The sequence below is a fragment of the Oncorhynchus gorbuscha genome, unplaced genomic scaffold (assembly GCF_021184085.1).
Source record: "Oncorhynchus gorbuscha isolate QuinsamMale2020 ecotype Even-year unplaced genomic scaffold, OgorEven_v1.0 Un_scaffold_5802, whole genome shotgun sequence".
Classification (NCBI taxonomy): domain Eukaryota; kingdom Metazoa; phylum Chordata; class Actinopteri; order Salmoniformes; family Salmonidae; genus Oncorhynchus; species Oncorhynchus gorbuscha.
In genome coordinates, this window is record NW_025749526.1 from 6,562 (window position 1) to 24,218 (window position 17,657).

At 47.1% G+C, this 17,657-nt stretch overlaps 1 protein-coding gene across 1 annotated transcript; it reads left to right on the top strand.

Annotated features, from left to right (window-relative positions):
* Window positions 1-13,831: 13,831 nt before the first annotated feature.
* Window positions 13,832-17,149, top strand: LOC124029223 (ras-related protein Rab-8B-like). Its single transcript, XM_046341003.1, has 5 exons — window positions 13,832-13,904; window positions 15,459-15,548; window positions 16,349-16,414; window positions 16,559-16,609; window positions 16,764-17,149. The coding sequence occupies exons 1-5, from the start codon at window positions 13,833-13,835 to the stop codon at window positions 16,854-16,856; spliced, it is 372 nt and encodes a 123-aa protein (XP_046196959.1). The 5' UTR covers window position 13,832; the 3' UTR covers window positions 16,857-17,149.
* The last annotated feature ends 508 nt before the right edge of the window (window positions 17,150-17,657 follow it).

The window sequence follows — 17,657 nt, forward strand, 5'->3', positions numbered from 1 at the left end:
AGTCTGTGTGTTTACAGCCCTGTAGAGACAGGAAGGGAAGTCTGTGTGTTTTCACCTGTAGAGGCATTCTGTCTTATGAATTGAAATTATGAGCAATAAAGTGGATTTTGGTTGCAGGTCGCCTCCACTAGACACCACTGGTTATATCCTCCACTAGACACCACTGGTTATGTCCTCCACTAGACACCACTGTCCTCCACTAGACACCACTGTCCTCCACTAGACACCACTGGTTATGTCCTCCACTAGACACCACTGTCCTCCACTAGACACCACTGTCCTCCACTAGACACCACTGGTTATGTCCTCCACTAGACACCACTGTCCTCCACTAGACACCACTGTCCTCCACTAGACACCACTGTCCTCCACTAGACACCACTGATTATGTCCTCCACTAGACACCACTGGTTATGTCCTCCACTAGACACCACTGGTTATATCCTCCACTAGACACCACTGGTTATGTCCTCCACTAGACACCACTGGTTATGTCCTCTACTAGACACCACTGTCCTCTACTAGACACCACTGTCCTCCACTAGACACCACTGGTTATGTCCTCCACTAGACACCACTGGTTATATCCTCCACTAGACACCACTGGTTATATCCTCCACTAGACACCACTGGTTATGTCCTCCACTAGACACCACTGGTTATGACCTCCACTAGACACCACTGGTTATGTCCTCCACTAGACACCACTGGTTATATCCTCCACTAGACACCACTGGTTATATCCTCCACTAGACACCACTGGTTATATCCTCCACTAGACACCACTGGTTATGTCCTCCACTAGACACCACTGGTTATGTCCTCCACTAGACACCACTGTCCTCCACTAGACACCACTGGTTATGTCCTCCACTAGACACCACTGTCCTCCACTAGACACCACTGGTTATATCCTCCACTAGACACCACTGGTTATATCCTCCACTAGACACCACTGTCCTCCACTAGACACCACTGGTTATGTCCTCCACTAGACACCACTGGTTATGTCCTCCACTAGACACCACTGGTTATGTCCTCCACTAGACACCACTGGTTATGTCCTCCACTAGACACAACTGTCCTCCACTAGACACCACTGGTTATGTCCTCCACTAGACACCACTGGTTATGTCCTCCACTAGACACCACTGTCCTCCACTAGACACCACTGGTTATATCCTCCACTAGACACCACTGGTTATGTCCTCCACTAGACACCACTGGTTATGTCCTCCACTAGACACCACTGGTTATATCCTCCACTAGACACCACTGGTTATGTCCTCCACTAGACACCACTGTCCTCCACTAGACACCACTGGTTATATCCTCCACTAGACACCACTGTCCTCCACTACACACCACTGGTTATGTCCTCCACTAGACACCACTGTCCTCCACTAGACACCACTGGTTATGTCCTCCACTACACACCACTGGTTATGTCCTCCACTAGACACCACTGTCCTCCACTAGACACCACTGTCCTCCACTAGACACCACTGTCCTCCACTAGACACCACTGGTTATGTCCTCCACTAGACACCACTGGTTATGTCCTCCACTAGACACCACTGGTTATGTCCTCCACTAGACACCACTGGTTATATCCTCCACTAGACACCACTGGTTATGTCCTCCACTAGACACCACTGGTTATGTCCTCCACTAGACACCACTGGTTATGTCCTCCACTAGACACCACTGGTTATATTCTCCACTAGACACCACTGGTTATATCCTCCACTAGACACCACTGGTTATATCCTCCACTAGACATCACTGGTTATGTCCTCCACTAGACACCACTGGTTATATCCTCCACTAGACACCACTGGTTATATCCTCCACTAGACACCACTGTCCTCCACTAGACACCACTGGTTATATCCTCCACTAGACACCACTGTCCTCCACTAGACACCACTGGTTATGTCCCCCACTAGACACCACTGTCCTCCACTAGACACCACTGGTTATATCCTCCACTAGACACCACTGGTTATATCCTCCACTAGACACCACTGTCCTCCACTAGACACCACTGTCCTCCACTAGACACCACTGTCCTCCACTAGACACCACTGGTTATGTCCTCCACTAGACACCACTGTCCTCCACTAGACACCACTGGTTATATCCTCCACTAGACACCACTGGTTATGTCCTCCACTAGACACCACTGGTTATGTCCTCCACTAGACACCACTGTCCTCCACTAGACACCACTGTCCTCCACTAGACACCACTGGTTATGTCCTCCACTAGACACCACTGTCCTCCACTAGACACCACTGGTTATATCCTCCACTAGACACCACTGGTTATATCCTCCACTAGACACCACTGGTTATGTCCTCCACTAGACACCACTGGTTATATCCTCCACTAGACACCACTGGTTATGTCCTCCACTAGACACCACTGTCCTCCACTAGACACCACTGTCCTCCACTAGACACCACTGGTTATGTCCTCCACTAGACACCACTGGTTATATCCTCCACTAGACACCACTGGTTATATCCTCCACTAGACACCAGTGGTTATGTCCTCCACTAGACACCACTGGTTATATCCTCCACTAGACACCACTGGTTATATCCTCCACTAGACACCACTGGTTATGTCCTCCACTAGACACCACTGTCCTCCACTAGACACCACTGGTTATGTCCTCCACTAGACACCACTGGTTATATCCTCCACTAGACACCACTGTCCTCCACTAGACACCACTGGTTATGTCCTACACTAGACACCACTGGTTATATCCTCCACTAGACACCACTGGTTATGTCCTCCACTAGACACCACTGGTTATATCCTCCACTAGACACCACTGGTTATGTCCTCCACTAGACACCACTGTCCTCCACTAGACACCACTGTCCTCCACTAGACACCAGTGGTTATGTCCTCCACTAGACACCACTGGTTATATCCTCCACTAGACACCACTGGTTATATCCTCCACTAGACACCACTGGTTATGTCCTCCACTAGACACCACTGTCCTCCACTAGACACCACTGGTTATGTCCTCCACTAGACACCACTGGTTATATCCTCCACTAGACACCACTGGTTATATCCTCCACTAGACACCACTGGTTATATCCTCCACTAGACACCACTGGTTATGTCCTCCACTAGACACCACTGTCCTCCACTAGACACCACTGGTTATGTCCTCCAATAGACACCACTGGTTATGTACTCCACTAGACACCACTGGTTATGTCCTCCACTAGACACCACTGGTTATGTCCTCCACTAGACACCACTGGTTATGTCCTCCACTAGACACCACTGGTTATGTCCTCCACTAGACACCACTGGTTATGTCCTCCACTAGACACCACTGTCCTCCACTAGACACCATTGTCCTCCACTAGACACCACTGGTTATGTCCTCCACTAGACACCACTGGTTATATCCTCCACTAGACACCACTGGTTATGTCCTCCACTAGGCACCACTGGTTATATCCTCCACTAGACACCACTGGTTATGTCCTCCACTAGACACCACTGGTTATATCCTCCACTAGACACCACTGGTTATGTCCTACACTAGACACCACTGTCCTCCACTAGACACCACTGGTTATGTCCTCCACTAGACACCACCGGTTATGTCCTCCACTAGACACCACTGGTTATGTCCTCCACTAGACACCACTGGTTATGTCCTCCACTAGACACCACTGGTTATGTCCTCCACTAGACACCACTGGTTATGTCCTCCACTAGACACCACTGGTTATGTCCTCCACTAGACACCACTGGTTATGTCCTCCACTAGACACCACTGTCCTCCACTAGACTCCACTGTCCTCCACTAGACACCACTGTCCTCCACTAGACACCACTGGTTATATCCTCCACTAGACACCACTGGTTATGTCCTCCACTAGACACCACTGGTTATATCCTCCACTAGACACCACTGGTTATGTCCTACACTAGACACCACTGTCCTCCACTAGACACCACTGGTTATGTCCTCCACTAGACACCACCGGTTATGTCCTCCACTAGACACCACTGGTTATGTCCTCCACTAGACACCACTGGTTATGTCCTCCACTAGACACCACTGGTTATGTCCTCCACTAGACACCACTGGTTATGTCCTCCACTAGACACCACTGGTTATGTCCTCCACTAGACACCACTGTCCTCCACTAGACTCCACTGTCCTCCACTAGACACCACTGTCCTCCACTAGACACCACTGATTATGTCCTCCACTAGACACCACTGGTTATGTCCTCCACTAGACACCACTGGTTATATCCTTCACTAGACACCACTGGTTGTAAAGGCCCTGTATAAACCCCTAGGAAACACAGCAGGTTCTCTAGAACAGGAATGTAGCCTAGCATCCTCATCTTGCACTTACTGAAGGTAGTAGGCTATTAAACCTACAGGAAGCGTTTGAATCTCTAGCCTGCAGCAGACGACTGTGACAAAAGACATGTCTCATTTGCTACGTAGACCACTTTTATTCAATTCAATTGAGTTTTATGTATCCCCCCCCGAGGGACAAACGCTCTAGTATCTGTTTAGCATCTGGTGTAAATAGTGAGTCTGTGTTCCCGGTAGACTGCTCTCTACAACCTGCTGTGGTGCTCTGTTCTCTAAACCACATCCTCTCCTCTCAGTGAGCCTGCCCACCTGCATCACCCCCTCCGTCTGCATCTGCGTCCTGAATAGCACCCTTATTCCCTATTTTAGTCAAAGGTAGTGCACTACATAGGGAATAGGTTGCCAGACCTGTATCAAAGCCCCGCAGCTAGCTGGAGCTAGGCTAGCTCATTATGTTTTAATATTGACACTTGTTCCAGGGACAGACTGGTAATTGTGCAGGTACCCACGTTTCCTCTCATGTTACTGGCTAGTGACGTGTGCTGTCCCTCAGCACTCAACAAGGACTAATCTGATTGGAGCTCGTCTGTCATCAGGTTACAGAAGTACGCCATAGCAACCTACTACGTGCCAATAGATTTATACACACAGAACCTACACTTTTCAGTACGAGAAACCGCTTGACAGACCGCTTATAGGGGATAGTTTTTACCTTGTAGCGCTGTCTGTCTGTCTGTCTGTCTGTCTGTCTGTCTGTCTGTCTGTCTGTCTGTCTGTCTGTCTGTCTGTCTGTCTGTCTGTCTGTCTGTCTGTCTGTCTGTCTGTCTGTCTCTCACTCTCTCTCTCTCTCTCTCTCTCTCTCTCTCTCTCTCTCTCTCTCTCTCTCACTCTCACTCTCACTCTCTCTCTCTCTCTCTCTCTCTCTCTCTCTCTCTCTCTCTCTCTCTCTCTCTCTCTCTCTCCTCTGTCTGTCTGTCAGTGTTAATAGGAATCTCTTCTCCTCTCTGTCAGTGTCTAATAGGAATCTGACCTTCTCCTCATGGTCTGTCAGTGTTAATAGGAATGCTGACCTTCAGTCCTCATGGTCTGTAACAGTGTTAATAGGAATGCTGACCTTCAGTCCTCATGGTCTGTAACAGTGTTAATAGGAATGCTGACCTTCAGTCCTCATGGTCTGTAACAGTGTTAATAGGAATGCTGACCTTCAGTCCTCATGGTCTGTAACAGTGTTAATAGGAATCTGACCTTCAGTCCTCATGGTCTGTAACAGTGTTAATAGGAATGCTGACCTTCAGTCCTCATGGTCTGTAACAGTCTGTAACAGTAGTAATAGGAATGCTGACCTTCAGTCCTCATGGTCTGTAACAGTGTTAATAGGAATGCTGACCTTCAGTCCTCATGGTCTGTAACAGTGTTAATAGGAATGCTGACCTCAGTCCTCATGGTCTGTAACAGTGTTAATAGGAATCTGTCAGTCCTCATGGTCTGTAACAGTGTTAATAGGAATGCTGACCTTCAGTCCTCATGGTCTGTAACAGTGTTAATAGGAATGCTGACCTTCAGTCCTCATGGTCTGTAACAGTGTTAATAGGAATGCTGACCTTCAGTCCTCATGGTCTGTAACAGTGTTAATAGGAATGCTGACCTTCAGTCCTCATGGTCTGTAACAGTGTTAATAGGAATGCTGACCTTCAGTCCTCATGGTCTGTAACAGTGTTAATAGGAATGCTGACCTTCAGTCCTCATGGTCTGTAACAGTGTTAATAGGAATGCTGACCTTCAGTCCTCATGGTCTGTAACAGTGTTAATAGGAATGCTGACCTTCAGTCCTCATGGTCTGTAACAGTGTTAATAGGAATGCTGACCTTCAGTCCTCATGGTCTGTAACAGTGTTAATAGGAATGCTGACCTTCAGTCCTCATGGTCTGTAACAGTGTTAATAGGAATGCTGAGTCCTCATGGTCTTCAGTGTTAATAGGAAGTCAGTCCTCATGGTCTGTAACAGTGTTAATAGGAATGCTGACCTTCAGTCCTCATGGTCTGTAACAGTGTTAATAGGAATGCTGACCTTCAGTCCTCATGGTCTGTAACAGTGTTAATAGGAATGCTGACCTTCAGTCCTCATGGTCTGTAACAGTGTTAATAGGAATGCTGACCTTCAGTCCTCATGGTCTGTAACAGTGTTAATAGGAATGCTGACCTTCAGTCCTCATGGTCTGTAACAGTGTTAATAGGAATGCTGACCTTCAGTCCTCATGGTCTGTAACAGTGTTAATAGGAATGCTGACCTTCAGTCCTCATGGTCTGTAACAGTGTTAATAGGAATGCTGACCTTCAGTCCTCATGGTCTGTAACAGTGTTAATAGGAATGCTGACCTTCAGTCCTCATGGTCTGTAACAGTGTTAATAGGAATGCTGACCTTCAGTCCTCATGGTCTGTAACAGTGTTAATAGGAATGCTGACCTTCAGTCCTCATGGTCTGTAACAGTGTTAATAGGAATGCTGACCTTCAGTCCTCATGGTCTGTAACAGTGTTAATAGGTGGCTTGATGGTCCGTCATGTGAATTTCAATACCAGTGATCCCAGGGGACTCAATCTAGCCCCCAGTTAGCCCCCAGCTAACTCCCAGCTAGCGCTCAGTTAGCTTCCAGTTAGCTCCCAGTTAGCCCCAGTTAGCCCCCAGCTAGCCACCAGCTAGCCCCCAGTTATCTCCCAGTTAGCCCCCAGCTAGCCCCTACCCACTGGCTCAGATGTAGTTTAACACTTTAGTTTTCCTCACTTTTTCTCTGATTTCAGGTATTGACTTCAAAATCAGGACGATAGAGTTGGACGGGAAGAAGATCAAGCTCCAGATATGGTGAGTTTGCCTGGCTACCCAGACTCCTAGCTCCAGATATGGTGAGTTTCCAGATCTGAGTTTGCCTTACCCAGACTCCTAGCTCCAGATATGGTGAGTTTGTCTGGTTACCCAGACATCCAGGTGAGTTTGCCTGGTTACCCAGACTCCTAGCTCCAGATATAGTGAGTTTGAGTTTCTGGTTACCCAGACTCCTAACTCCAGATATGGTGAGTTTGCCTGGTTACCCAGACTCCTAGCTCCAGATATGGTGAGTTTGCCTGGCTACCCAGACTCCTAGCTCCAGATATGGTGAGTTTGCCTGGTTACCCAGACTCCTAGCTCCAGATATGTTGAGTTTGCCTGGTTGCCCAGACTCCTAGCTCCAGATATAGTGAGTTTGCCTGGTTACCCTGGGCCTGGGTAGCCAGGCAGCCCTGAGTGGATCTGAAGTGTAGTGTTGACTGCCTTGTGGTCAGTGATAGCTTGGAGAGCCTCTGTCAGCCCTGAGGGTATCGGAAGTGTATTGTTGACTGCCTTGTGTTCAGTGATAGCTTGGAGAGCCTCTATCAGCCCTGAGTGGATCTGAAGTGTAGTGTTGACTGCCTTGTGGTCAGTGATAGCTTGGAGAGCCTCTGTCAGCCCTGAGTGGATCTGAAGTGTAGTGTTGACTGCCTTGTAGTTAGTGATAGCTTGGAGAGCCTCTACTACATTATCAACATGGTTGTTACGTTGTACTGACGTTGTTCTGTCTCTCCCAGGGTAATGTAGTAATGCTGTAGCTACTGCATTATCAACATGGTTGTTACGTTGTACTGACGTTGTTCTGTCTCTCCCAGGGTAATGTAGTAATGCTGTAGCTACTGCATTATCAACATGGTTGTTACGTTGTGCTGACGTTGTTCTGTCTCTCCCAGGGTAATGTAGTAATGCTATAGCTACTGCACTGACGTTGTATCAACTCTCCCAGGGTAATGTAGTAATGCTGTAGCTACTGCATTATCAACATGGTTGATGTACTGAGTTCTGTCTCTCCCAGGGTAATGTAGTAATGCTGTAGCTACTACACTGCCAACATGGTTGTTACGTTGTACTGACGTTGTACAGTCTCTCCCAGGGTAATGTAGTAATGCTATAGCTACTGCATTATCAACATGGTTGTTACGTTGTACTGACGTTGTACAGTCTCTCCCAGGGTAATGTAGTAATGCTATAGCTACTGCATTATCAACATGGTTACGTTGTACTGACGTTGTTCTGTCTCTCCCAGGGTAATGTTAGACCATCACAACTCGCCTGCTATGCTCTACTACAGAGGAGCTACTAAGACTGCTATCGTCAGGTCTCCAAAAGTTGTCACTGATGTTGTTCTGTCTCTCACAGGGATAAAAGCTACTACGATCGGATGGTTGTTACGTTGTACTGATGTTGTACTGTCTGTCCCAGGGTAATGTGTCATGCAGTGTGCATTATCAACATGGTTGTGTGTACTGTCTCTCCCAGTGTGTGTAGTGTGTGTAGCTGTGCTGTGTCATGGTGTTGTTGTAATGTCTCTCCCAGGGTTACGTGTGTGACGTTGTACTGTCTCTCCCAGGGTAATGTAGTAATGCTGTAGCTGTGCATTATCAACATGGTTGTTGTGTACTGACGTTGTACTGTCTCTCCCAGGGTAATGTGTAATGCTGTAGCTACTACGCTATGTCATGGTTGTTACGTTGTACTGATGTTGTGTCTCTCCCAGGGTAATGTGTAATGTGTGTGTGTGTGTGTGTGTGTTGTGTGTGTGTCCCAGGGTAATGTGTGTGTGTGTGTGTGTGTGTGTGTGTGTGTGTGTGTGTGGTGTGTGTGTTCTGTGTGTTGTGTGTGGTGATCTGTGTGTGTCACAGAATGTGTCGTGGAGGTTTTGTGTGTGTGTGTGTGTGTGTGTGTCTACCTGTGTGTGTGTGTGTGTGTGTGTGTGTGTGTGTGTGTGTGTGTGTGTGTGTGTGTGTGTGTGTGTGTGTGTGTGTGTGTGTGTGTGTGTGTGTGTGTGTGTGTGTGTGTGTGTGTGTTCAGAATGGGAGTCATCTTTTATAATGAGTTGTAGCCTACTCTGTCTACCTGTCTGCGTATGTCTCCGGTCTAGTCATATTAAACAGTGTCTCTAGTTAAACTAGATGTATCTATGTACTGCCTGTTAACGCCAAGGCCCATCTTACAGATGTGTTGGTTCTGTGTGAAGTGGTGAATACGATGGAATGGACAGTTTGATAGGAGACTGTATACACACATGACCTCTACTAACTCTACTCTGTCTCCTCCCTGCTGTTCTACACTACATGACCTCTACTAACTCTACTCTGTCTCCTCCCTGTTGTTCTACACTACATGACCTCTACTAACTCTACTCTGTCTCCTCCCTGCTGTTCTACACTACATGACCTCTACTAACTCTACTCTGTCTCCTCCCTGCTGTTCTACACTACATGACCTCTACTAACTCTACTCTGTCTCCTCCCTGCTGTTCTACACTACATGACCTCTACTAACTCTACTCTGTCTCTCCTCCCTGACCTCTACTAACTCTACTCTGTCTCCTCCCTGTTGTTCTACACTACATGACCTCTACTAACTCTACTCTGTCTCCTCCCTGTTGTTCTACACTACATGACCTCTACTAACTCTACTCTGTCTCCTCCTCCCTGCTGTTCTACACTACATGACCTCTACTAACTCTACTCTGTCTCCTCCTCCCTGTTGTTCTACACTACATGACCTCTACTAACTCTACTCTGTCTCCTCCTCCCTGCTGTTCTACACTACATGACCTCTACTAACTCTACTCTGTCTCCTCCTCCCTGTTGTTCTACACTACATGACCTCTACTAACTCTACTCTGTCTCCTCCTCCCTGCTGTTCTACACTACATGACCTCTACTAACTCTACTCTGTCTCCTCCTCCCTGTTGTTCTACACTACATGACCTCTACTAACTCTACTCTGTCTCCTCCCTGCTGTTCTACACTACATGACCTCTACTAACTCTACTCTGTCTCCTCCTCCCTGTTGTTCTACACTACATGACCTCTACTAACTCTACTCTGTCTCCTCCCTGTTGTTCTACACTACATGACCTCTACTAACTCTACTCTGTCTCCTCCCTGCTGTTCTACACTACATGACCTCTACTAACTCTACTCTGTCTCCTCCCTGCTGTTCTACACTACATGACCTCTACTAACTCTACTCTGTCTCCTCCTCCCTGCTGTTCTACACTACATGACCTCTACTAACTCTACTCTGTCTCCTCCCTGCTGTTCTACACTACATGACCTCTACTAACTCTACTCTGTCTCCTCCCTGTTGTTCTACACTACATGACCTCTACTAACTCTACTCTGTCTCCTCCTCCCTGCTGTTCTACACTACATGACCTCTACTAACTCTACTCTGTCTCCTCCTCCCTGCTGTTCTACACTACATGACCTCTACTAACTCTACTCTGTCTCCTCCCTGCTGTTCTACACTACATGACCTCTACTAACTCTACTCTGTCTCCTCCCTGCTGTTCTACACTACATGACCTCTACTAACTCTACTCTGTCTCCTCCTCCCTGTTGTTCTACACTACATGACCTCTACTAACTCTACTCTGTCTCCTCCCTGCTGTTCTACACTACATGACCTCTACTAACTCTACTCTGTCTCCTCCCTGCTGTTCTACACTACATGACCTCTACTAACTCTACTCTGTCTCCTCCCTGCTGTTCTACACTACATGACCTCTACTAACTCTACTCTGTCTCCTCCTCCCTGTTGTTCTACACTACATGACCTCTACTAACTCTACTCTGTCTCCTCCCTGCTGTTCTACACTACATGACCTCTACTAACTCTACTCTGTCTCCTCCTCCCTGTTGTTCTACACTACATGACCTCTACTAACTCTACTCTGTCTCCTCCCTGCTGTTCTACACTACATGACCTCTACTAACTCTACTCTGTCTCCTCCTCCCTGCTGTTCTACACTACATGACCTCTACTAACTCTACTCTGTCTCCTCCCTGTTGTTCTACACTACATGACCTCTACTAACTCTACTCTGTCTCCTCCTCCCTGCTGTTCTACACTACATGACCTCTACTAACTCTACTCTGTCTCCTCCTCCCTGTTGTTCTACACTACATGACCTCTACTAACTCTACTCTGTCTCCTCCCTGCTGTTCTACACTACATGACCTCTACTAACTCTACTCTGTCTCCTCCCTGCTGTTCTACACTACATGACCTCTACTAACTCTACTCTGTCTCCTCCTCCCTGCTGTTCTACACTACATGACCTCTACTAACTCTACTCTGTCTCCTCCTCCCTGCTGTTCTACACTACATGACCTCTACTAACTCTACTCTGTCTCCTCCCTGCTGTTCTACACTACATGACCTCTACTAACTCTACTCTGTCTCCTCCTCCCTGTTGTTCTACACTACATGACCTCTACTAACTCTACTCTGTCTCCTCCCTGCTGTTCTACACTACATGACCTCTACTAACTCTACTCTGTCTCCTCCTCCCTGCTGTTCTACACTACATGACCTCTACTAACTCTACTCTGTCTCCTCCTCCCTGCTGTTCTACACTACATGACCTCTACTAACTCTACTCTGTCTCCTCCCTGTTGTTCTACACTACATGACCTCTACTAACTCTACTCTGTCTCCTCCTCCCTGCTGTTCTACACACGGTTAGCTAGAATCCTTTTTTCAAAACCTAAAAAGGTCCATATAGCATGCACGATTGATTTTGTATTTCCACTCGTTCAATTTGCAAAGAAAGGAATCTGTGAAAATCTCACCCTGAAAGTTGTTTCAACCAATCATATCACGTTCGTATTTATTCCTCAGAGATCCTAGAACGTAACCAGACTCCACTCTATCATTAGGGGTGTAGTATATCCTATAGGACACCATGTCAGAGATCCTAGAACGTAACCAGACTAAACTATATCATTAGGGGTCTAGTATATCCTATAGGACACCATGTCAGAGATCCTAGAACGTAACCAGACTTCACTCTATCATTAGGGGTGTAGTATATCCTATAGGACACCATATCAGAGATCCTAGAAGGTAACCAGACTTCACTCTATCATTAGGGGTCTAGTATATCCTATAGGACACCATATCAGAGATCCTAGAACGTAACCAGACTTCACTATATCATTAGGGGTCTAGTATATCCTATAGGACACCATATTTGGTCAGAGAGCGACGTCTTCATGGCGTGCCGATGATACGGCCGGTCTTCATTTATTGACTTTCTTTGTCAAAATAAGCACCAATTGGGGGTCAAAACAAAGCTAGCTAGATAGCCAATGAGCTGGGCTTTACGGGAGTATCAGGAAACCCCTTCTCTGTTGCTAAATGTTGGCGCTAACCTTTTGCGACATCATTTTTTTGGACACAAAGTATAAGAATATTAAGAGTTATGAAGTTACGAAAACTAGTTGTTTTGCAAATGTTGAACTTGAATAATATGGCTACTAATACTTGGAAAGTTAAATCAAAGTCCAAGTAAACAGATTTGACAATATTCTTGCATAATTTTTTTTATATGAATGCGAATGTCTCCTTCACGATTTGCCCAAATGTCCCAGGGGGACTAAAAGTCTTGTAGTTCACTCATACTTCAAGTTATCTGTCTGAAAAGTTGCACATACCCTCTGCTGCCATCTTGTGGACACTATCCGAATTACAACCAGAGTGATGGCTTTAGCTGTGACCTTTCTCTTGCATTTCAAAGATGGTGACAGAAAAACAAATGGTTGGTTTTGTCTTTGTATTTTCTTCTACCAGATCTATTGTGTTAAATTCTCCTACATCTCTTTCACATTTCCACAAACTTCAAAGTGTTTCCTTTCAATTGGTACCAAGAATATGCATATCCTTGCTTCAGGTCCTGAGCTACAGGAAGTTATTTTTTAAATTTTATTTTACCTTTATTTAACCAGGCAAGTCAGTTAAGAACAAATTCTTATTTTCAATGACGGCCTGGGAACAGTGGGTTAACTGCCTGTTCAGGGGCAGAACGACAGATTTGTACCTTGTCAGCTCGGGGATTTGAACTTGCAACCTTCCGGTTACTAGTCCAACACTCCAACCACTAGGCTAGTTAGATTTGGGTATGAGTCATTTTAGGTGAAAATTGAATAAAAGGGGGCGGATCCTTAAGAAGATGTATCCTGTGGTCAGTTCCACTGCCTCAGAGTTCTAGTAGAATAGTCAGAACGATGTCTATTCCACCTTATTCATGGCTGTGTGTCCGGTTAGAAAATGTACTGTTCTTATGTTTTGCTTACTAACCAGGTTCTATATATGTCAACTTTATATATATGTAAATACATGTTTGGAAAAACAACCTATTATTATTTTATCGAGGCAGATTATTCTGGGTTTATAAGGGCTTCAAGCTTGTGGTGATAACAGCCAAGACCCAAGACCCTTACTTGACTACAGCACAGACATACAGACATTTCACCGGGTCATGTCTGGAATGGCGCTAGGTTGGGTCTTTTCCTGTTAATGTCACGGCGTGTCACTTCCTCTGACGTCACTTCCTGTCCTTTGTCCAACAGGGTATCATGCTAGTGTATGACATCACTAACGAGAAGTCCTTCGAGAACATCAAGAACTGGATCAGGAACATTGAAGAGGTATGAAGCTACCGCAGCAGGTAGCCTAGCAACAATCAGGTGTGAAGCTACCGCAGCAGGTAGCCTAGCAACAATCAGGTGCCTGAAGCTGCCGCAGCAGGTAGCCTAGAAACAATCAGGTGTGAAGCTACCGCAGCAGGTAGCCTAGAAACAATCAGGTGTGAAGCTACCGCAGCAGGTAGCCTAGAAACAATCAGGTGTGAAGCTACCGCAGCAGGTAGCCTAGCAACAATCAGGTGTGAAGCTACCGCAGCAGGTAGCCTAGCAACAATCAGGTGTGAAGCTACCGCAGCAGGTAGCCTAGAAACAATCAGGTGTGAAGCTACCGCAGCAGGTAGCCTAGCAACAATCAGGTGTGAAGCTACCGCAGCAGGTAGCCTAGAAACAATCAGGTGTGAAGCTACCGCAGCAGGTAGCCTAGCAACAATCAGGTGTGAAGCTACCGCAGCAGGTAGCCTAGAAACAATCAGGTGTGAAGCTACCGCAGCAGGTAGCCTAGCAACAATCAGGTGTGACGCTACCGCAGCAGGTAGCCTAGCAACAATCAGGTGTGAAGCTACCGCAGCAGGTAGCCTAGAAACAATCAGGTGTGAAGCTACCGCAGCAGGTAGCCTAGAAACAATCAGGTGTGAAGCTACCGCAGCAGGTAGCCTAGCAACAATCAGGTGTGAAGCTACCGCAGCAGGTAGCCTAGCAACAATCAGGTGTGAAGCTACCGCAGCAGGTAGCCTAGCAACAATCAGGTGTGAAGCTACCGCAGCAGGTAGCCTAGCAACAATCAGGTGTGAAGCTACCGCAGCAGGTAGCCTAGAAACAATCAGGTGTGAAGCTACCGCAGCAGGTAGCCTAGCAACAATCAGGTGTGAAGCTACCGCAGCAGGTAGCCTAGCAACAATCAGGTGTGAAGCTACCGCAGCAGGTAGCCTAGCAACAATCAGGTGTGAAGCTACCGCAGCAGGTAGCCTAGAAACAATCAGGTGTGAAGCTACCGCAGCAGGTAGCCTAGAAACAATCAGGTGTGAAGCTACCGCAGCAGGTAGCCTAGAAACAATCAGGTGTGAAACTACCGCAGCAGGTAGCCTAGAAACAATCAGGTGTGAAGCTACCGCAGCAGGTAGCCTAGAAACAATCAGGTGTGAAGCTACCAGGTAGCCAGCAGGTAGCCTAGAAACAATCAGGTGTGAAGCTACTGCAGCAGGTAGCCTAGAAACAATCAGGTGTGAAGCTACCGCAGCAGGTAGCCTAGCAACAATCAGATGTGAAGCTACCGCAGCAATCAGGTGTGAAGCTACCACAGCAGGTAGCCTAGAAACAATCAGTAGCAATACTCAGTCTTCTCTCATTCTGTCTGTCAGTAGCAATACTCAGTCTTCTCTCATTCTGTCTGTAGCAATACTCAGTCTTCTCTCATTCTGTCTGTAGCAATACTCAGTCTTCTCTCATTCTGTCTGTAGCAATACTCAGTCTTCTCTCATTCTGTCTGTAGCAATACTCAGTCTTCTCTCATTCTGTCTGTAGCAACACTGAGTCTTCTCTCATTCTGTCTATCTGTAGCATGCCTCCTCTGACGTGGAGAGGATGATCCTAGGAAACAAGTGTGACATGAACGACAAAAGACAGGTGTCAAAAGAACGAGGAGAAAAGGTATGGAGGGTCTCCGAGTTTCAGGGTCTCTGTGTGTTTCAAATAAGCACTGACGAGTCTGAGATGTCTTGTTGCAGGGTGCGTTGGAAACAATGTGATAACGTTCCAGAGAAAAGAGAAACCCACACACTGCTCTTCATAGTCTCTTTGGAGAAACCCCCACACTGCTCTTCATAGTCTCTTTGGAGAAACCCCCACACTGCACATCATAGTATCTTTGGAGAAACCCCCACACTGCCCTCCATAGTCTCTTTGGAGAAACCCCCACATTGCTCTTCATAGTGTCTTTGGAGAAACCCCCACACTGCTCTTCATAGTGTCTTTGGTGAAACCCCCACACTGCTCTTCATAGTATCTTTGGAGAAACCCCCACACTGCCCTTCATAGTCTCTTTGGTGAAACCCCCACACTGCTCTTCATAGTATCTTTGGAGAAACCCCCACACTGCTCTTCATAGTCTCTTTGGTGAAACCCCCACATTGCTCTTCATAGTCTCTTTGGAGAAACCCCCACACTGCTCTTCATAGTATCTTTGGTGTAAATGTACTCCCAGTTGTATGTTTGACAATACCCATAATATACAGTATGATCTATTGTCTGTCATAGCCAGCCCAGTTCTCCCTTCATGATGTAGTACAATTCCCTTTTGTAACAGAAAGGTACCATCACTTTTACGTTCTGTGCTATGCCTCTTGGAATGTGTTGCATGGGAGGGGAGGGGGGGGTGCTGCTGTTGATTCTTTTTAAAGGTACATCTGTTATTAACATGAATTGTTCTCATAATGTTTTATTTGTCACAGTTGGCGATTGATTACGGCATCAAGTTCTTAGAAACGAGCGCCAAATCCAGCCAGAACGTGGAAGAGGTGAGTTCTGTTCCATACTATTCATTTATACCTATTTATTCATTCTTCTCTCAGTCTTTTTCCATTGAAAACAGGACTTTTTTTTTTCTCCCTCTAATCAACGTGTTCCTGAAGTATACATTTTGTTTTGTTTTTGAAACACAGTCCTTTTTCACACTGGGAAGAGACATAATGACGAGACTCAACAGAAAAATAGTGAGTTTATGTTTGTTGTTTTGCAGATGATGATGCTCATATGATGTGCTGTATTCTTATCCAGAACGTAGGTTCCAACTGTTGTTGACAGCAATGGGATCTTAAGAGTGGTAATTGACCTTTGACACAAACCCTTTCACCCCCTCCGCTTTAGAACGACAACAGTCCTCCAGGAGGAGGTGGGCCGGTCAAGATCACAGAGACCCGGTCAAAGAAGAGCAACTTCTTCAGATGTTCACTGTTCTAGTGGATCCGTCCTCTCCTTTCCTTGGACTGATACAGCCTTTACCTGCCCTGCCGCTTCCCCCTGGAGCTGAGCAGAATACACCCCCAACCCCTCACATGGAACCAGGCTACCTACCTAGCACTCCTCCAACCCCTCACCTGGAACCAGGCTACCTACCTAGCACTCCTCCAACCCCTCACCTGGAACCAGGCTACCTACCTAGCACTCCTCCAACCCCTCACCTGGAACCAGGCTACCTACCTAGCACTCCTCCAACCCTCACCTGGAACCAGGCTACCTACCTAGCACTCCTCAACCCCTCACCAGGCCTGGCTACCAGGCACCTCCTCCAACCCCTCACCAGGCCTGGTACCAGGCTACCTACCTAACACACCCCAACCCCTCACCAGGCCTGGTACCAGGCTACCTACCTAACACACCCCCAACCCCTCACCAGGCCTGGTACCAGGCTACCTACCTAGCACTCCTTCAACCCCTCACCAGGCCTGGTAGCAGGCTACCTACCTAGCACTCCTCAGCCCCTCACCAGGCCTGGCTACCTACCTGCACTCCTCCAACCTCACCAGGCCTGAAACCAGGCTACCTACCTGCAACCCCTCACCAGGCCTGGTGCCAGGCTACCTACCTAACACAACTCCTCACCAACCCCTCACCAGGCTACCTACCTAGCACTCCTCCAACCCCTCACCAAGCCTGGTAGCAGGCTACCTACCTAACACACCTAAACCCCTCACCAGGCCTGGTAGCAGGCTACCTACCTGTACACCCCCAACCCCTCACCAGGCCTGGTACCAGGCTACC

What these genes read in the sequence shown, in the direction of transcription:
- LOC124029223 (XM_046341003.1), top strand. Translation starts at nt 13,833, where the DNA reads ATGCTAGTGTATGACATCACTAACGAGAAGTCCTTCGAGAACATCAAG. An exon ending in GGATCAGGAACATTGAAGAG is followed by an intron (nt 13,905 to 15,458) that starts GTATGAAGCTAC and finishes GTCTATCTGTAG; the next exon opens with CATGCCTCCTCTGACGTGGA. An exon ending in CCAGCCAGAACGTGGAAGAG is followed by an intron (nt 16,415 to 16,558) that starts GTGAGTTCTGTT and finishes TTTGAAACACAG; the next exon opens with TCCTTTTTCACACTGGGAAG.